The sequence below is a fragment of the Carcharodon carcharias genome, chromosome 12 (genome assembly GCF_017639515.1).
Source record: "Carcharodon carcharias isolate sCarCar2 chromosome 12, sCarCar2.pri, whole genome shotgun sequence".
Lineage (NCBI taxonomy): Eukaryota > Metazoa > Chordata > Chondrichthyes > Lamniformes > Lamnidae > Carcharodon > Carcharodon carcharias.
Window position 1 is genome coordinate 57,858,387 of NC_054478.1, and position 16,329 is coordinate 57,874,715.

A 16,329-nucleotide genomic window follows, 5' to 3' on the forward strand; every position below is an offset into this window, starting at 1 on the left:
CACCAGCCTCTCTCACCCCAACAATGTTCACCCCCTCACCTCCAAAATTGTTCACCACACTCCCTCATCCCAACAATGTTCACCTCCTCAGCCCCGAAATTGTTCAACATGCCTCCCGCACCCCTGACAATGTTCACCCTCTCAGCATTGATATTGTTCACCACCCTCCCTCACCCCCAACAGTGGTTACCCACCTCTCTCACCTCTGAAATTGTTCACCCCCTCACTGCTTGACAATATCCATCTCCCAACCCACGAAAGTATTCACCCCCCTCACCTCCTTTCACCCTATGAAAAAACAAAAGTGCTCAACCTCACACACCCCATCCCTCTCCCTCCTCACTCTCCAACTATGCTGACTCTTCTGACATCAGCCAGACAGGAACCTGGGATTCTAGAAGGTGAGCCTGGAGAGTGGGTGTGGGAGGAGGTGAGCACTGTCCGTAGGGGGAGACAGTGAGCATTGTTTGGGGGATAAGTATGAATGCTGTGCGTAGCGGGGGTGAGCATTGTCCATGGATGTGGAGGAAAGAGGTGAACATTGTCTAGGGTGTGGGAGGGCTGAGCACTCTCTGGCTGTGGACAGGTTGAAAATTGCCAGAACAGGGTGGGGTGCGAGGGGGTGTTAACGTTTTTTGGGGTGGGTGGAATGAACATTGGCAGGTGGCGGGTGGTGAACATTGCTGGAAAGGGGTTTGAACATTGCTGTGGGTCCTGGAGAGCTTTGGCACTCCAGCTGACTTACTTTATGGGCCATAATCTCCGAGCTCCCCAAGGTCAGATTTGGAAGGTACCGCAAAGATGCGCTGGGGAATCCCACTGGGAGGTTCCCAGGTAAGAGTTTGCACAGCAATTGCCCAGAAGTGCACACTTCCTCTGGACAATTGCGCTGCACTGGGAACCATCCGAATATGCGGCTTAAATAGCAAACTTCGGATGGTTCCACCAGGGTTACATCAATAGTTACTCAGAAAAGGTTAGAAGAGTTAAAACCTCTTCTGGGCAACCAATGTAAAGACTCAGACTGATCCCCCCACTGGGTTCCTACCACAACCTTGATACCCCAGGGGAATCCCCGCACACCCCGCCCCCCCCCACCCCCACAACAACTAGCCACTCCCCCCACAGTATCCCTCACACACTGACCCACCATGGGATTCCCCCCACCCGCACAGGACTCCTCACCAGACACCCCACCCCGCCGTTGGCCCAACTCTTACCCCCCGGCCCGTCCATGTTGGACCCACAGCCCCTGAAATTCCAACCCACCCAGCCCCCTGGATGCCTGACCCCCCCCCCCCCCCCCCCACCAACTTCCTCCTGTTGTCTGACCCCACCAGCCCGCTCAACAACCCCCCGAATGTCCTACACCCCAACCCCCCCGGATGTCTGGCTCGCTGTACCTCCTCCCAATGTCCGAGGGTCCTGATGAACATTAGTGATGTTAGTTGAGTCAGAGATCTCTCACCATATCCGACGATTTGGGCTAATATACTAAGGCCAGAAATTGTGTGGGGGCGAGCGGGGGAGGGCGCAAATCTGTGTGGGTGGGGTGGATTCCCTGAGCCGGGGCCTGCGCTCTTTAGTTTAAATTTAAAACTTTTGATATAAAGGAATTTAAAACTTTTAAAGCATGTCCCCTCATGTGACAGTGTCACATGAGCTGGGACTTGTCATTGAATTTTTATTAAAACTTTTATTGAATTTTTAAACCTTCATGAAACCTCATCCTGCCAGTGGATGAGGTTCCATGAAATATGCGAAGGCCGCCTGGGCTCTTCACCTGCCTGTTACCCTTAAGGTTGGATGGGCAGCTCCTTTAACTGTTTTAATTTCTTTTCAATGGGCCTTTGACAGTTCAGCGGGCACGCAGCCGACTCGGAAAATCTAAATGATGCGCGGCTGATGCCACCGCGCATCATTTTATGCATTGGCGATCTGACCCCACCCTTGCTCGCCGTAGGGAGAATTCTGCCCTAAGAGTATTTCCACTTGTCTCTCCTCATTTAAGCTCCTTAAAACCTCCTTCTATGACCACCTAGTTAAACATCTAGTTCCGTGGCTTGGTATCAGCTTTTATCTGATTAAGTACCTCTGACATGCCTTGGAATGCTTTACTACAATAAAAATGCAAGTTATTGTTTTAGCTAATTTAGCTGGGACTTGTGACCATCAATTATTTTAAAAGATCTTTTGATTCCCCTTCTATGCATAGAATCACAGAATCAAACAATGCAGAGGGAGGATGTTTGGTCTGTCATGCTTGTGCTGGCTCTTTAAGATCTGTCTAATTTAGTCCCACAGATTTTTCTCATAATCCTGCAAATTATCCCCTTCAAGTACTTTTTCAATTGTCTTTTAGTTTTGTTATATGATGTGCATATCATATGAAGCGGGGTTATCTTAAAATGCCATCAATCATTAGTAACATAGAGCAAGTAGAAAACAAGAGCAGGAGTAGGTCATTTGGCCCTTCAAGCCTGCTCCACCATTCAATGTGATCATGGCTGATCCTCTATCTCAACACCATACTCCCATGCCCTCCCCATATCCCTTGGCGCATTTAGAGTCTAGAAATCTATCTATTTCCTTTTTAAATATATTCAGTGACTTGGCCTCCACAACCCTCTGTGGTAGATAATTCCACAGGTTCACCATCCTGATACTGTGACCCCTTGTTTTACACTCCCCCAACCAGAGAAAACATCATCCCTGCATCCAGTCTGTTCACCCCTGTCAGAATTTTATAGTTTCAATGAGATCCCCTCTCAGTCTTCTAAACTCCAGTGAATAGAGGCCTAGTTGACCCAATCTCAGCTCAAACAACAATCCTGCCATCCCAGGAATCAGTCTGGTGAACCTTTGCTGCACTCCCTCTATGGCAAGTATATCCTTTCTTAGGTAAGATGACCAAAACTGCTCACAATACTCCAGGAGTGGTCTCACCAAGTCCTTGTAGAGCTGCAGTAAGACATCCTTGCTCCTGTACTCAAATCCTTTTGCAGTGAAGCCAACATATCATTTGCCTTCCTCACTGCTTGCTGCACCTGCATGCTTGCTTTCAGTGACTGATGTATAAGGACACCCAGGTCACTTTGTACATCAACATTTTCCAATCGATCACCATTTAAATAGTTCTCTGCCATTCTGTTTTTCTTACCAAAGTGAATAACTTCACACTTATCCACGTGTACTGCATCTGCCATTTATTTACCCACTCACTCAGCTTGTCTCAATTGCCTTTACATCCTCTTCATCACTCACATTCCCACCTAGTTTTGTGTCGTCAGCAAACTTGGAAATATTACATTTGGTTCCCTTATCCAAATTATTGATATATATGTTTGATATATATATATTGTGAATAGCTGGAGCCCAAACACTGATACCTGTGGTACCCCATTACTTACCACCTACCACTCCAAAAAATCCTATTCATTCATGCTCTCTATTTCCTGTCTGTTAACCAGTTCAGCCCATGCCAACATATTACCCCCAATCCTATGCTTTAATTTTGCATGCTAACCTTTTAGCACATTAGTACAGAATATGATGTATGCGTCACATGACTTTCAGGCAGTCGACAGCAGCAGGATAGAGGTCAGATGTACTACACTTAGCCTGTCAGTAAATATCTCTGTCTTCTCCTCAAATAAAGATCCCATACTATTGTTTCACCAATTACTGTGTGTAATTGGTACAAATGCATTAAAGAAAAGAAGAACATAATAAGGCGGCTGGATGGTAGCACAGTTTTTGAAGATTTATTTGAAGGCACATCCAGAAGAAGAAGAGAGCTGGTATGAAAGTGAAACAACCATCAAGCCTTGCTGTGTAAGGGTTCTGCAGCTTTATAGGAATTCTATACATAATACACTAGATATTTGTTCTGAGATCACACCTTGTTCCAGGCAGCAGGCACCAGCTCCTGGTAAGATTGTTCAAATCTGGGGGAGCTTAAATCGTAAAAGTCTATCTGCTGCAAAGTTAAAGCAGGAACAGAAATTAAACAACAGACAGCATATTGTCTCACTTTCAATAGAACGATACGGACAAGAACATTCATTACCATTGAAGCTAAATACTTCAGACTTGGCTGGGAAAAGAATCTAACTAGTAACTGTTCCTAAAAGCTAGATGAAGATGGTAAGAAGTCTTTTTGCATTGTTTGCTCTCACTTTGGAAGTCCTGCCACCATTTTCCCACCTAAAATTGCTCTTCTGTGGACAGAGCTTAGAGTTGAAACCAGGGGGAGAGTTTTCTCCCCGTTGAGGGGGTTGGGCAGGAGCGGATGTGGGCGTCATTTTACGCGTCGGCAAGTAGGCCCCACCCACGCTTGCTGATCTGAAAATTCTGGCCCAGGAAAAATCAGAGAGTGATTGCAATCAAGTAGTAACCTCTGACAATCTTAGGCAGTGGCTACTATAGGTATTGGATTTCAGAGCGAAGTTAATCGTGAAAAAGCTGGAGGAAACATGATAGCTGTCAAAAGCTCCAGAAAGCACTGAAAGTCCTGCAAAAAATCCTGCAAAAAGCTAAAAGATGACCACAAAATTTCAAAGACTCAATTGGAAGGCAATGGATCTCCTTGATGAGTTTACCTTGCTCCAACAATATATTGAGCTGTGCTTTCTAGACCTCGATATTTCTGAACCAGACAAACAAGCCATTAAAATTAAAATTGCTATAAGTCATGCCTGTCCGATGACCATCTGAAAACTCGAGAAAAAAATATGGTCCACGCTTGAAGATTAATTAAAGTGAAGTTCAACTTCAGAATACATCACCTAGAATTCATACCCTTTAGGCAACAACCAACATAGACCATTGACCAATTCATAAGTACATGGGTAGGTAAGAGGCATGTTTGTGACTTCATGGGCAGCAAAACTAGCTGACAGTGTTTACCCCAAAGGAAGCATTCCAAAGAGACATTTTGGACCAACCCAAAGGTGACACCATGGAAGCACTACTACAAAGTGGTCACAAGTTCAAAGCCATACTAACGGGAAGACAGGCTATGTGTAAATTATCCACTGTTGGCATGATAGCCAATGCAAGGCAAGCCTAGTAAGCAATGCAGGCAGTGTGGCTCATACATGCACCTAGAAATTGCCCAGTTTTTAACTACAAATGCAAGGTATGTGGCACCAGTGAATACTGGAAGTGCCAATGCAGAAAACAGTGGCCGGAACAAGTGATGCAACGACATGAGAAGCCACAACCAGAAGCCAGACAGGTACAGCATTCTAACCACCCAAGACTGTGTAGCAAACAAAGTAAAGACAAGATCCATGAAATGTCTAGCCAAGCTATGTGGTCAGATTATCAGGATGACGAGACCATTGACATACAGAGTGAGCAGACATTCAGCATACTGAACATCAAACAGTGTATTGGCACAGAATCCTTTGCCACTGTCCAGATTGTATGCACAATCAATATGCAAAACTGGATTCTGGTGCAGGTGTAAACATCATTCTACTGAAATGTAGACTCACAGAAGTGGCAGTGATGATTCAACCAACCAAAGCCAAACTCACTGCTTACAATGGCTCGGAGATTCCATCTCTGGGATCCATACACTCAAGTATCACTACAAAAGCTCACCCTGATCACTCCAGATATCTTATTTTGTCGACACCACAGGCCTAGTGGTCACAGGCCTATTGGTGTGCAAGGACCTAGCCTTGGTCACCATCCATTGTATCGTCATGACAATGACAAAGACCAGAGACCTCAAGGAGTACCATTGGAAAACCTGTGCTTACACTGCAACATAGATCACCAGCCAACTGGCACCATGATATTGTTTGAACCAAATATGTATACCCATTCCGAACTTGCAAACCTCATACTGCAGAATCAATGTGGAATTACTACTCAGCAGACAAGTGTGGACAAACCTCCCCAGTCATCACTCATCAATACTCCCAGGAGTACTTGATGAAGAAAAGGGGAAGATGAAAGATGCCCATAACCAGCTTACGTGTAATGGATTATCCATCCTGAACATCGGGCAGAAAATTCGAGTACAACATGCAACTGATGGCATCTGGAATCCAGCAGGACTTGCCAGTACATGCCCAGAACCGAGATTGTATCTAGTGTAAACAACAAACGGCATGACAGTGCGATGAAATAGGTGCCAAATCAGAACTACACCACAATGAGAATCACTGAATAATCCTATTGCAAGCAAAATATGGTCTAAGATGCAACACAAACAAAGCAACCCTAACCAGCATTCTGAAAATATACAGCAGTCTCCAGCAAAGATCACCAGGACTAAGGCTGGATAGATAAGTAAATCGTCATTACATTTCAGAAATTTATAAATTGATTGTTCTGTGTTAAAGTCAATCCAGACACATATTGGGCCTTAATTTCCAAGCTCCAGCGCAATGTAACTGGGGGGTACCCCAAAGTTGCACTGGGGAACCAACCCCAGAAGCCCCCAGGTAAGGCTTGCATAGCAATTCCCTAGGAAGTGCAAACTTCCAATGGACAATTTGCCTGTACTGGGCGCCATCTGAAAATGTAATTTAAATTGCAAACTTCAGATGGTTTTGACTGTCTTACATCAAAAGTAACCCAGAGAAAGTTAGAAGAATCAAAACTACTTCTAACTTCTGGATAACTATTGTACAGGCCCACACTGACCCACTACAGAACTCCCCCCACACCTCAGAACCCCCAGGGTACTCCCCCACCCCCTGACTACTCCTCCCGCCCAATGTACACCCAACTACCCGCTCCATGGAGCTCCCCCCATCCCCCGCCATGGGACTCCCCCATCCCCTGACTAACCCCCTCCCCAATGGGACTCCCACTATCCCCCCCACCTAGCCACCGGGCACTCTACCCCAGGGGACACTCCCCGAATTCCCAGGGGACTCCCTCCACCCCCTGACTACCCACCCCCACAGGATTCCTCTCCCCTGGGACTCCTCCCATCCCACCCTCAGCAAATACCCCCAAGGCCTGACACGGCCTAACCTCCCCCCCGCCAGCCAACTGTCCAACTTCCCCGAGAGTCCGACTACTCCTGACTGTCTGACCCCCCTGCCGACTGCCCGTTTCTAACCCCCTTGAATGCCTGACCCCCCCGCCCACAACTGCCAACCCTTCCCCTGGTTGTCTGACCCCTCCCAAATGCCCAACCCTATACTCCTCCGACTGTCCAACCACCCCCAATTGCCCAACACCCCCTGACTGTCCAACCCTCTCCCCCAAGTGCCTGACCCTCACCCCAACTGTCCGACTCCCACCCAATTGCATCCTGACTGATCCCCTCCAACTGTCTGACCCCAACCCCCCACCGAGTGTCCAACCTCCCCCTGAGTGCCCAAACCTCCCCAGACCCCAAATTCTAACCGCTTACCTGACAAACCTACTTTCTCCCTGGCTTGAAAGTGGTTGGACCTTTAAACCTACTGGGTTTATGGCAGCCAGGGACGTAAAAAAAGGAACATGGCCTCCTTTCATCTGATTGTGAAGTCCCTGACAGAAGGCACCAGGAATACGCTGCCCTGCATCGTTCTCGCCCAGCCTGAGTTGGAAGATTGGGCGAGAAAGGGTCTGAAAGATTTCAAAGTAAAAAAGTAGGAGCGGAGTGGCAATCCAACCCTGATTGCTATTTCGCACAAGTTCAGGCCCAACATTTAATTTGTTTTGCTTTCATGTAAATAGTTTGATTCTTTAGTTGGAAAAACGTGGGATGTTGTGATATGATGTAAATATACCTTTAAGGAAGCATATCTTAAACTTCTGTCAATCATTAGTACTTTGAGACAGGGTGTGATGTAGTAGCCTTATGTCTTGCAGACAGTGGGCAAGCAGCAGGATAGAGAACAGATTTACTATACTTAGTCTCCCAGTAAATCTATTTGTATATAGCCTTATCCTTAAATTTAAAAAAAGCCCACATTATTTTTTCACCAATCCTTGTGTATGATTGGTACGTTTATGTCAAGAGAAAGAAGAATGTATCATTTACAGTTCCTGTGGAGCCTGATTTCACCACCCTTTCAAGTACTATATTCCAGACCTTAACCGTGCTATGTATGAAGCAATTCCTCCTCATTTCCCCTCCAATGCTTTTGCCAATTATTTTAAGGCTATGATCTCTCATCACCAACACACCTGCCAGAGCCAGTAGTTTCTCCCTATAAAACACCCCATAATTTTATATACCTCTATTATGTTTTCCCTTAGCTTCTATATTTAAAGGAGAACAATCCCAACTTTTCCAATTCCTTCACAAAACTGAACCCCCTCTGATATCATCCTGGTAAATCTCTTCTCTATTCTCTTCAGGGGCTTGACACCCTTCCTATAGCATTGTGCCCAGAATTATATGCAATGTGCCACCTGAGGCCCACCCAATGATTTTTAAATATTTACCATGGCTTTCTTGTTTTTATATTTAATGGCCCTATTTGCAAAGAGGTAACTGGTACACTAGGAGAATTTACAATTGAGGAGGTGGAGGTGTTAGAAAGGCTATCTTTACTTAAAATAGATAAGGTACCAAGACCAGATGAGATGCATCCAAGGGTACTGAGGGAAGTGAGAGTGGAAATTGCAGAGGCATTAGTGTTGTTCTTACAGTCTTCCTTAGACACAGGGGTGGTACTGGAGGACTGGAGAATTGTGAATGTTACACCCTTGTTCACAAAGGGGTGCAAGGATAAAACTGGCAACTACAGACCAATCAGTTTGACTTCAGTGGCAAGGAAACTTCTGGAAACTATAGTTTGGAATAAAATCAATAGTCACTTAGGCAAGTGCAGGATAATTAAGGAAAGCCAGCATGGATTAATTAGGGGAAAATCATATTTAACTAACTTGCTGGACTTTTTTGAGGAGGTAACAGAGAAGGTTGATAAGGGAAACAATGTTGATGTAGTGTTTATGGATTTTCAAAAGGTATCTGATACACAATGTGCTACACAACAGACTTGTGAGCAAAATCCTGGGTCATGGAATAAAAGGGAAAGTAGGCACTTGGATAAGAAATTGGCTGAGTGACAGGAAACAGAGAATAGTGATAAATGGTTGTTTTCAGATTGGAGGAATGTTTGTAGTGGAGTTCCCCAGGGTCAGTGTTGGGACCCTTGTCCTTCCTGATATATATTAATAACTTAGGCTGTGATGTGCAGGTTATGATTTCAAAATTTACAGATGATATGAAAGTTGGAAGCATTGTCAACTGTGATGAGGATAGCCTTGAACTCCAAAAGGACATCGACATGTTGGTGGATGGGGCAGAGAAGTATCAGATGAAGTTCAATGCAGAGAAGTATGAGGTGATCCATTCTGGCAGGACGAGTATGGTGAGACAGTATAAAATAAAGGGAGAGACTCTAAAAAAGATACCGGAACAGAGGGATCTCAGTGTATATGTACATCGGTCATTGAAAATGGCAGGGTATGTTGAGAGAGCAGTTAATAAAGCATGTAGCATTTTAGGCTTTATTAATAGGGGCATTGAGTACAAGATTAAGGATGTTGTGTTGAACTGTATAAGACACTAGTTAGGCCTCATCTGGAGTACTGCATCCAATTCTGGGCACCATACTTGAGGAAGGATGTGAAGGCATTGACGAGAGTACAGAGGAAACTCACAAGAATGTTCCAGGGATAAAGAACTGTATCTATGAGGATATAATGGAGAGGTTGGGACTCCTTGGAGAAAGGAAGGCTGAGAGGAGACTTGACAGAGGTATTTAAGATCAAGAGGGGTACGGACAGGGTAAATATTGAGAAACTATTCCCACTCAAGGGAGCAGCAAGAACTAGAGGGCACCGATTCAAAATAATTGGCAAAAGGAGTAAATGTAATGTGCGGAAAATGTTTTCATCCAGAGGGTGGTTGGAGTCTGGAATGAATTTCCTGAAAGGGTGGTGGAGGCAGGTTCGATTGAGGTTTTCAAAAGACTCGAATGGGCCAAATGGCCTCCTTCTGCAATGTAAAGCTTCAGTGATCTGTATCCTATATGCTTCCTTAATCTCCTAATCAACATGCCCCATGGCCTTCAAAGATTTGTGGATATGTGTCCCAGATCCCTCTGTTCTTACAAACCCCCACCTTAGAATACACTGCCTTTTCATGTTGTTTCTGCCAAAGTGCATCACGGCACACTTAACTGCACTAAATTTTATCTGCGATCTGTCTGCCCATTGTCCTGATGAGATAGTAATGTCTATAATATTTCTGGAAATTATTTTTTAAATAGAATTGTAGTAGGGTCTGTGTCTATGTGTGTGTCTGTGTGTGTCTTAATTGAATTAAAGCCAGCTAGTGTGGGTGCTTTGATGTATAGTAGATTTGAGATGTTAATTGGGTAAACACTAAGGCGGCTAGAAGGTAAAGTGTAAATTTGCATTTGTTGAATAAAGCATTCAAGAGTGCAAGTAAAATCTTGCACCTTGCTGGGAGATGCCAAGCACTGTGTTTATATTACTAATAAAATTAGTGGGATGAAAATATTATTGTTAGAAGATGTGACGTTTAAAGCATAGGATACCCTGGAAAACTTACATTCAAAGGGGAAGCTAGGTATAAAGAGGGAAAAGAGGTTGTATATAAGTCAGAGGCATTTAAGATCTAACCAGCCTGTAAGCCTACAAATGCATCTGCAAAGGAACCAAATTGCAAGGAACCTCATTTTGAATTCGTAAGGTCAAATGTATTTTGCCTGTTGTCTGTTTAAAGTCAATGGGTTACCATTGCTTTGGTGGAGATTTACCTGGGAATGATTAATTTGGAGAATTGTTTAAAAGTTATTATGGTAACTAATTATTTGTAGACATGTGTATGTATTTAAGTTGCTGTTAAATTAATAAATGGTTAATTTAGTTTTATATAAAAAAACCTCTTGAGCCTTGGTGGTCTTATTCCTGAACTCAGAGCTGCTTCTCAAACATACCAATTGAAAATATAGGTTATGACAGTTGTTCAAGTTTCCCTCTGGGATTTAAACAATTCAGCCTTTACCAACAGCTGTGTCATAATGCCATTTTAACAGTTTGTATACATACCCCTGAAACCTGCTACTAAATTGGTCATTATATACTATGTGCCAAGGTTTGTATCATCCACGAACTTTGAAACTGTTCTGCTTGTACTCAAGTCCAGGTCATTTTTTTATAACAAAGAAAGCATTGCCAGGATTTTATGGCCCCTCTCCCCAGCAGATGTGCCAAGCCGTTTAAATCTCCATTCAGTTTGGTGGGGCTGTAATATCCCGCCGGGCGAGAGGGGCCGTAAAATTCTGGCTCTTGTATATTTTCTGAGTCCCTGTAAAAGTAAAAATCATTCTTGACTACAGCTTTCATTTTTAGCTAACTGAAAAACATATAACACTTCTAAGCAGACTACTCAGTGATTATTAAATTTCTGGACTGACATTTGAATGCTGCTATTTTTGAATGAAAAATGACTAATGCTTACAATAGATTTAATAAATGTCAAAAATTACCCAATTGGTTTTCATTAATTCATCAGCCTTGCTAATCTGTGGATTTTTAGAAAGAATTTGTATATATTTATTATATCATTTATTTCGTCTACTAATATTAAGCTGGCAAAAGTTGCTTTTAGAATGTTTTTTTTATTTTCCTCATAAAGAAAGGAAAAAAAAACTGACAGTAAAAGATCAGCTGCTGATTGAGTCTTTCTCATTCAGCCACATTACAACTGGTGACATGAGCTCCTATTATTGATAAAGTACTTTAACTCTGAACCAATTGCATACAGTTTCTACACTGTAATGCAATGTGAGTAGCTTGTCATTTCCTTAAAAAAAGCACATGCTTAAATCTGATGTCGGTTTTGTCTTGTGTGTGCTGATTTTAGTGAGGAATCCATGTGGCAGAAATAATGGTGCATGTGAGCATATCTGCATTCTCAGCCATGCAACAGACAATGATGGCCTGGGCTTCAGATGTAGGTGCAGACTGGGTTTTGATCTTCAACGTGATGGAAGACATTGCTATGGTATGAGAATGGCCCTAAAATTCTTTTACTTTTTTTAAGATGTGTAAGAATTATCTGTAGGCACCCTACAACCTCTTTTCATTGCTTATTCATTAACCTCCTAGTGATTTAGTAGTTTAGTATGAGCTCAACACTTAATTACATTGTAGGAAATATCACAGTCTGAAGCAGAACATCAAGTGACTCTGTCAGCTAGACCATTTATCACATAGAAAATGCAATGGCCAAAGAACTGCTGTACAGCACGGAAAGAAAGAATAAACTTTCACAAGTTCAGGAAGTCCCAAAGTGCATTAGAGCCAAGACAGTACTTTTTGACTTCTAGACACAGGCCAGAATTTTACGTCCTGTGGGTGGGTGTAAAATCACGCAAGATGACATCGGGTGAGCGTCCCAATGTCATTGCGCACTTGCGCGATATTTCGCTCGATGGGCGTGCACAAAAGACAGAAGAGGGCCCGCTGACAATTAAACGGGCAATTAAGTTCATTAACGGCCCACTTGTAAGCGATTTTTTGTGGTCCGTCCAACCTTATGGTTGGCGGATGGGCCATTTGGCCAGGCAGACTTTACATTTTTGATGAAACTTCATCAAAATCTCTGTTAGGATATAAAATAAAAATAAATATCTGGGGATTATTTTTTTAATGAGGTCTGCTTTCAGTTGCTTGATTGTGCTGCATGGGTCTTTTTTACAGCATTTATGTGCTTTCTTTTATTATTTGGAGGTCTGCAGCTCCCTGAGGCATTTGTCTGCCTTTAGGGAGCTCAGTGGAAGCGCTCACCAGCACCCACAGCGACATCGACACCTGCCCTCTACCCGCCCCCACTGGCGGTGCTGAGCCTTTCTCAGGGTGTGTTTCACTCTAGCTCACCATTAATTGGCCAGCCAGTGTGAAATCACGGTGAGGGGTGCTGATCACGGTCGGGGGATGGTTTCCCATCCGCTCCTGAGCACGCCGATTGCATGCGCTCAACAAGTGCAAAATCCAGGCCACTGTTACAGTGTGACAAAATGGGGCAGCCAACTTGCACACAAGAAGGAGTTGAATGGTCAAATTAAACTGCTTTAGTGTTTGGTTGAGTGATATATGTTTACCAGGACATTGGGAGAGCATCCTTGCTCTTCTTTGAATAGTGCAATGGGATCTTTTTTGTGCACTTAAGAGGACAGATGGGGCCTGGTTTTAATGTGTCCTGTAAAAGACTTTCAGTATTGCACTGAATTGTTAGTCTAGATTTTTGTGCTCAAGTTTCTCGGTGGGGGGGTGGGGAGAACGATTTTTAACTCTGTGCGAGTGAATGGGTTTTGAATGAGTTAAAACTGGGCCATAGCTAGTGTCAGAGATTTTAGAAATTAAAAAAAATGCAGGCTTTATTGGATTACTTCCCCCATTGCTCAATTAAATGATCTCTATCTTAATACTTCTCAAGATGTAAAGACAGAATATTGGATCCAGTTGGTACTTCCACATTCCCAGCAAGAAAGCTATTCTTGAGAAACGTAGATGAGCGATAAGGCTAGAAAACTAAAGCTCCAAAAATCCGATCCACCTCTCCTTTTAAGCGTAGCTTTCCACGGATTAATAAATGTACCATGGTTTATATGTTAAACCTTGCTCCCTCTCATCATTGCCCTTCTCTTCCAACTTTTCCTTCTTTTCTTCTCCTGCTGCCATTCCCCCCTCTCGCTCTCTCTCTCTCATCAATCACCTTTTCTGTCTCCTTCCCATCTTCCTTTTCAACTGCCTGTCTGTCTTTGCTCTCCCCTTCATTCTCTGCCTCTTGCTTCCATTCTCTCCCTTATTCCTCCTAATTCTCTCTTCCATTCTTCCACCTTTGTCCAGTTATGTCTCTGCTCTGTAATCCTGCTGGATGTGAATATTGCATTTGGTTTTGACTCCCTGGTATATTAAATTGAATAATGTTTTGAGCACTTTATGTTCTCTTCTCTGCAGCCGTGACCCAGTTCCTACTATTTTCATCCCAGCTGGCTGTGCGTGGAATCCCTTTCAATATCTCCAGCCAGAAAGACATCATCCTGCCTGTGACTGCAAGCCCCTCTTACTTTGTAGGACTTGATTTTGATGCAGCACGGCAGACAATCTTTTTCTCTGATACAAGGACAGACCTGATTTATCAACAGAAAATTGATGGAACAGGTAATAAAATAACCAAATCAATGTAAATAATCAACAATTCAGATCTTATTCATTTTTTTAAGGAAAGATTGTGCGTTCTACTTCTTAAACAAAATATGGAAACTTCTTTGCCCTTTAGCATTTTTAAAGGATAGTCATCACTTTAAAAGATTGTTTTTACAGGTGTTTAATTTCTCCATGTGTTGTATTGGTCTAATTAGATTCTTTTTATTCTGCTATATATGGAGACAATCCGATAATATCAGCTCCTTGCTATCCTCTTAAAGTTGTAGTTAAGCTGGAAGTGAAGTTCCTACCATTTTTAAGAAGATAAATCTGTCAGTTTCATAATAAATTCATTTTAGTCTCATCAGCAAATAAATGTGATGCACTTGCCTATATCCTAAACCTAAGGATTGAGATTAGACTCTGCTTGATTTGAGATTTTGAACTGTAGACTTCCCCACTACAGCATTTTTTTTAGGGGAACTAGTTGTCAAAATGGCCACAGGGGTGGAGACTGGATGGTGCACTCTCTGTTCACCTTTGGCACCTGGATTTGAATTTGTTTGGATTGTTCTTTCTTGCTCACTGTCTCTCACCCCCACTCTCTTGCTACAACCCAGCTAAGAGCTTGTAAACAGAACTCTGTATCTACCAGTGAACAAACTTGAGAATTAAAATCAATAATGCTTGGTTTTCTGTCTGGTATGTAGACCAGGAAATCCTAGTTGCCAATAGAGTGGATGGAGTAGAAGATCTGGCTTTTGATTGGATTTCAAGGAACCTTTACTGGACTGATGCACGTTACAGCAGCATTTCTGTTCTGCGGTTAGCCGATAAATCCAGGAGAACAATTGTTGAGAACTTGAACAATCCTAGATCTATTGTTGTGCATCCAGTGATGGGGTAAATAAAAATTTCAGCATTCATTGTTTTCTCCCTGTTAAAGATCATGGATGGATTTTTGAGTAACATTCATAGATTTAGTTGGAGCTAAAACCCATAAGTGTTGGATTTACCACTTTAACATCCACTTACAGACAAATCTTCTGGACAGACTGGGCCAGGCCTGCAAAGATCATGAGAGCCTGGGGTGATGGGTCAAATGCAATGGCAATAATCAATACAACACTTGGTTGGCCGAATGGCCTAGCCATTGACTGGAGGTAAGCCAGATTGATAATTCAAAGGCTAATTCTACAGCTGTCAATCTTCAGGGGGAATGTTTTCCTCCAATTGCTAATGGTCAAGAAATAGTCAGTTTACACTTAAAACAGCTTTTATGGGTGGAAATTTATGCCAGTGGGATTTTATGGACCCACCAGATTTTGAACGGCTCGCTGCATTTTATGGACCCACCCCCACCGTGACGGGGCCGTTAAATCCCACCCAATATTTGAGCGGACGTTTTACTGGCTTTGACAACTGAACATGGACATTGACATGAAAATAAATGAGCACAGTTTCTTTGATTAGACATTATTAAACCTAATAGAGTAGCAGAATACAAGTTTTTCCATCATAATTTTTAATTTCTACCAAGACATCACGGAATCAGTCGAGGGGGTGAAAGCACTTCACCAGAGAGAGGACGAAGAAAACGTATCATTAGTCACTTTCAAACCTCCCATTCATTTGATCAAGGCTAATCCAATAGTACAATAAAAATGGATCTTGGAAAATTGTCTGGTTGTCGTTTTAACTAATATTTGTCCCATGACCAGAAGAGCCAGAATAAAATTTCTCTTTTACGAAAAGAACAGGAGAAGACCTCTTTTTCCTGCAATAATTAAATTAAAATTCAGTTTTAAATGACGTTGAATTGTTTTAATTGTAAAATGTGATTTCCTTGGTTGTTTGTTGAATAAAAAACATTCCCATGAATGCCTTTAACACAGAAATTAAACCCCTTAAATTCTAAGGAAAGAAAAACAAATGGTATTCATGTTAGTTGTTAAGCATTCACCTTCAGTGAATGTATAAGTAAAAGATTTATTGATTACTCTGTAATACTTATTGAATTCTGAACCGAGAGGCTAGTTACAGAATGATGAATGCATTTGCACATGGACTGCAGCGCTTCAGGAAGGCAGCTCACCACTACCTTCTCAAGGGCAATTAGGAATGGGCAATAAATGCTGGCCCAGCCAATGATGCCCACATCCCATGAACAAATAAACA

General features: G+C 42.8%; 1 protein-coding gene across 1 annotated transcript in view; it reads left to right on the forward strand.

Moving 5' to 3' along the window:
* The window catches only part of lrp2a (low density lipoprotein receptor-related protein 2a), a 387,109-nt gene that overhangs the window by 159,725 nt on the left and 211,055 nt on the right, over positions 1 to 16,329 (forward strand). The window contains exons 17-20 of the mRNA XM_041200238.1: positions 11,864 to 12,004; positions 13,963 to 14,166; positions 14,862 to 15,054; positions 15,189 to 15,314. Coding sequence (XP_041056172.1) covers positions 11,864 to 12,004; positions 13,963 to 14,166; positions 14,862 to 15,054; positions 15,189 to 15,314 — 664 coding nt within the window. The remainder of the gene's footprint in view (positions 1 to 11,863; positions 12,005 to 13,962; positions 14,167 to 14,861; positions 15,055 to 15,188; positions 15,315 to 16,329) is intronic.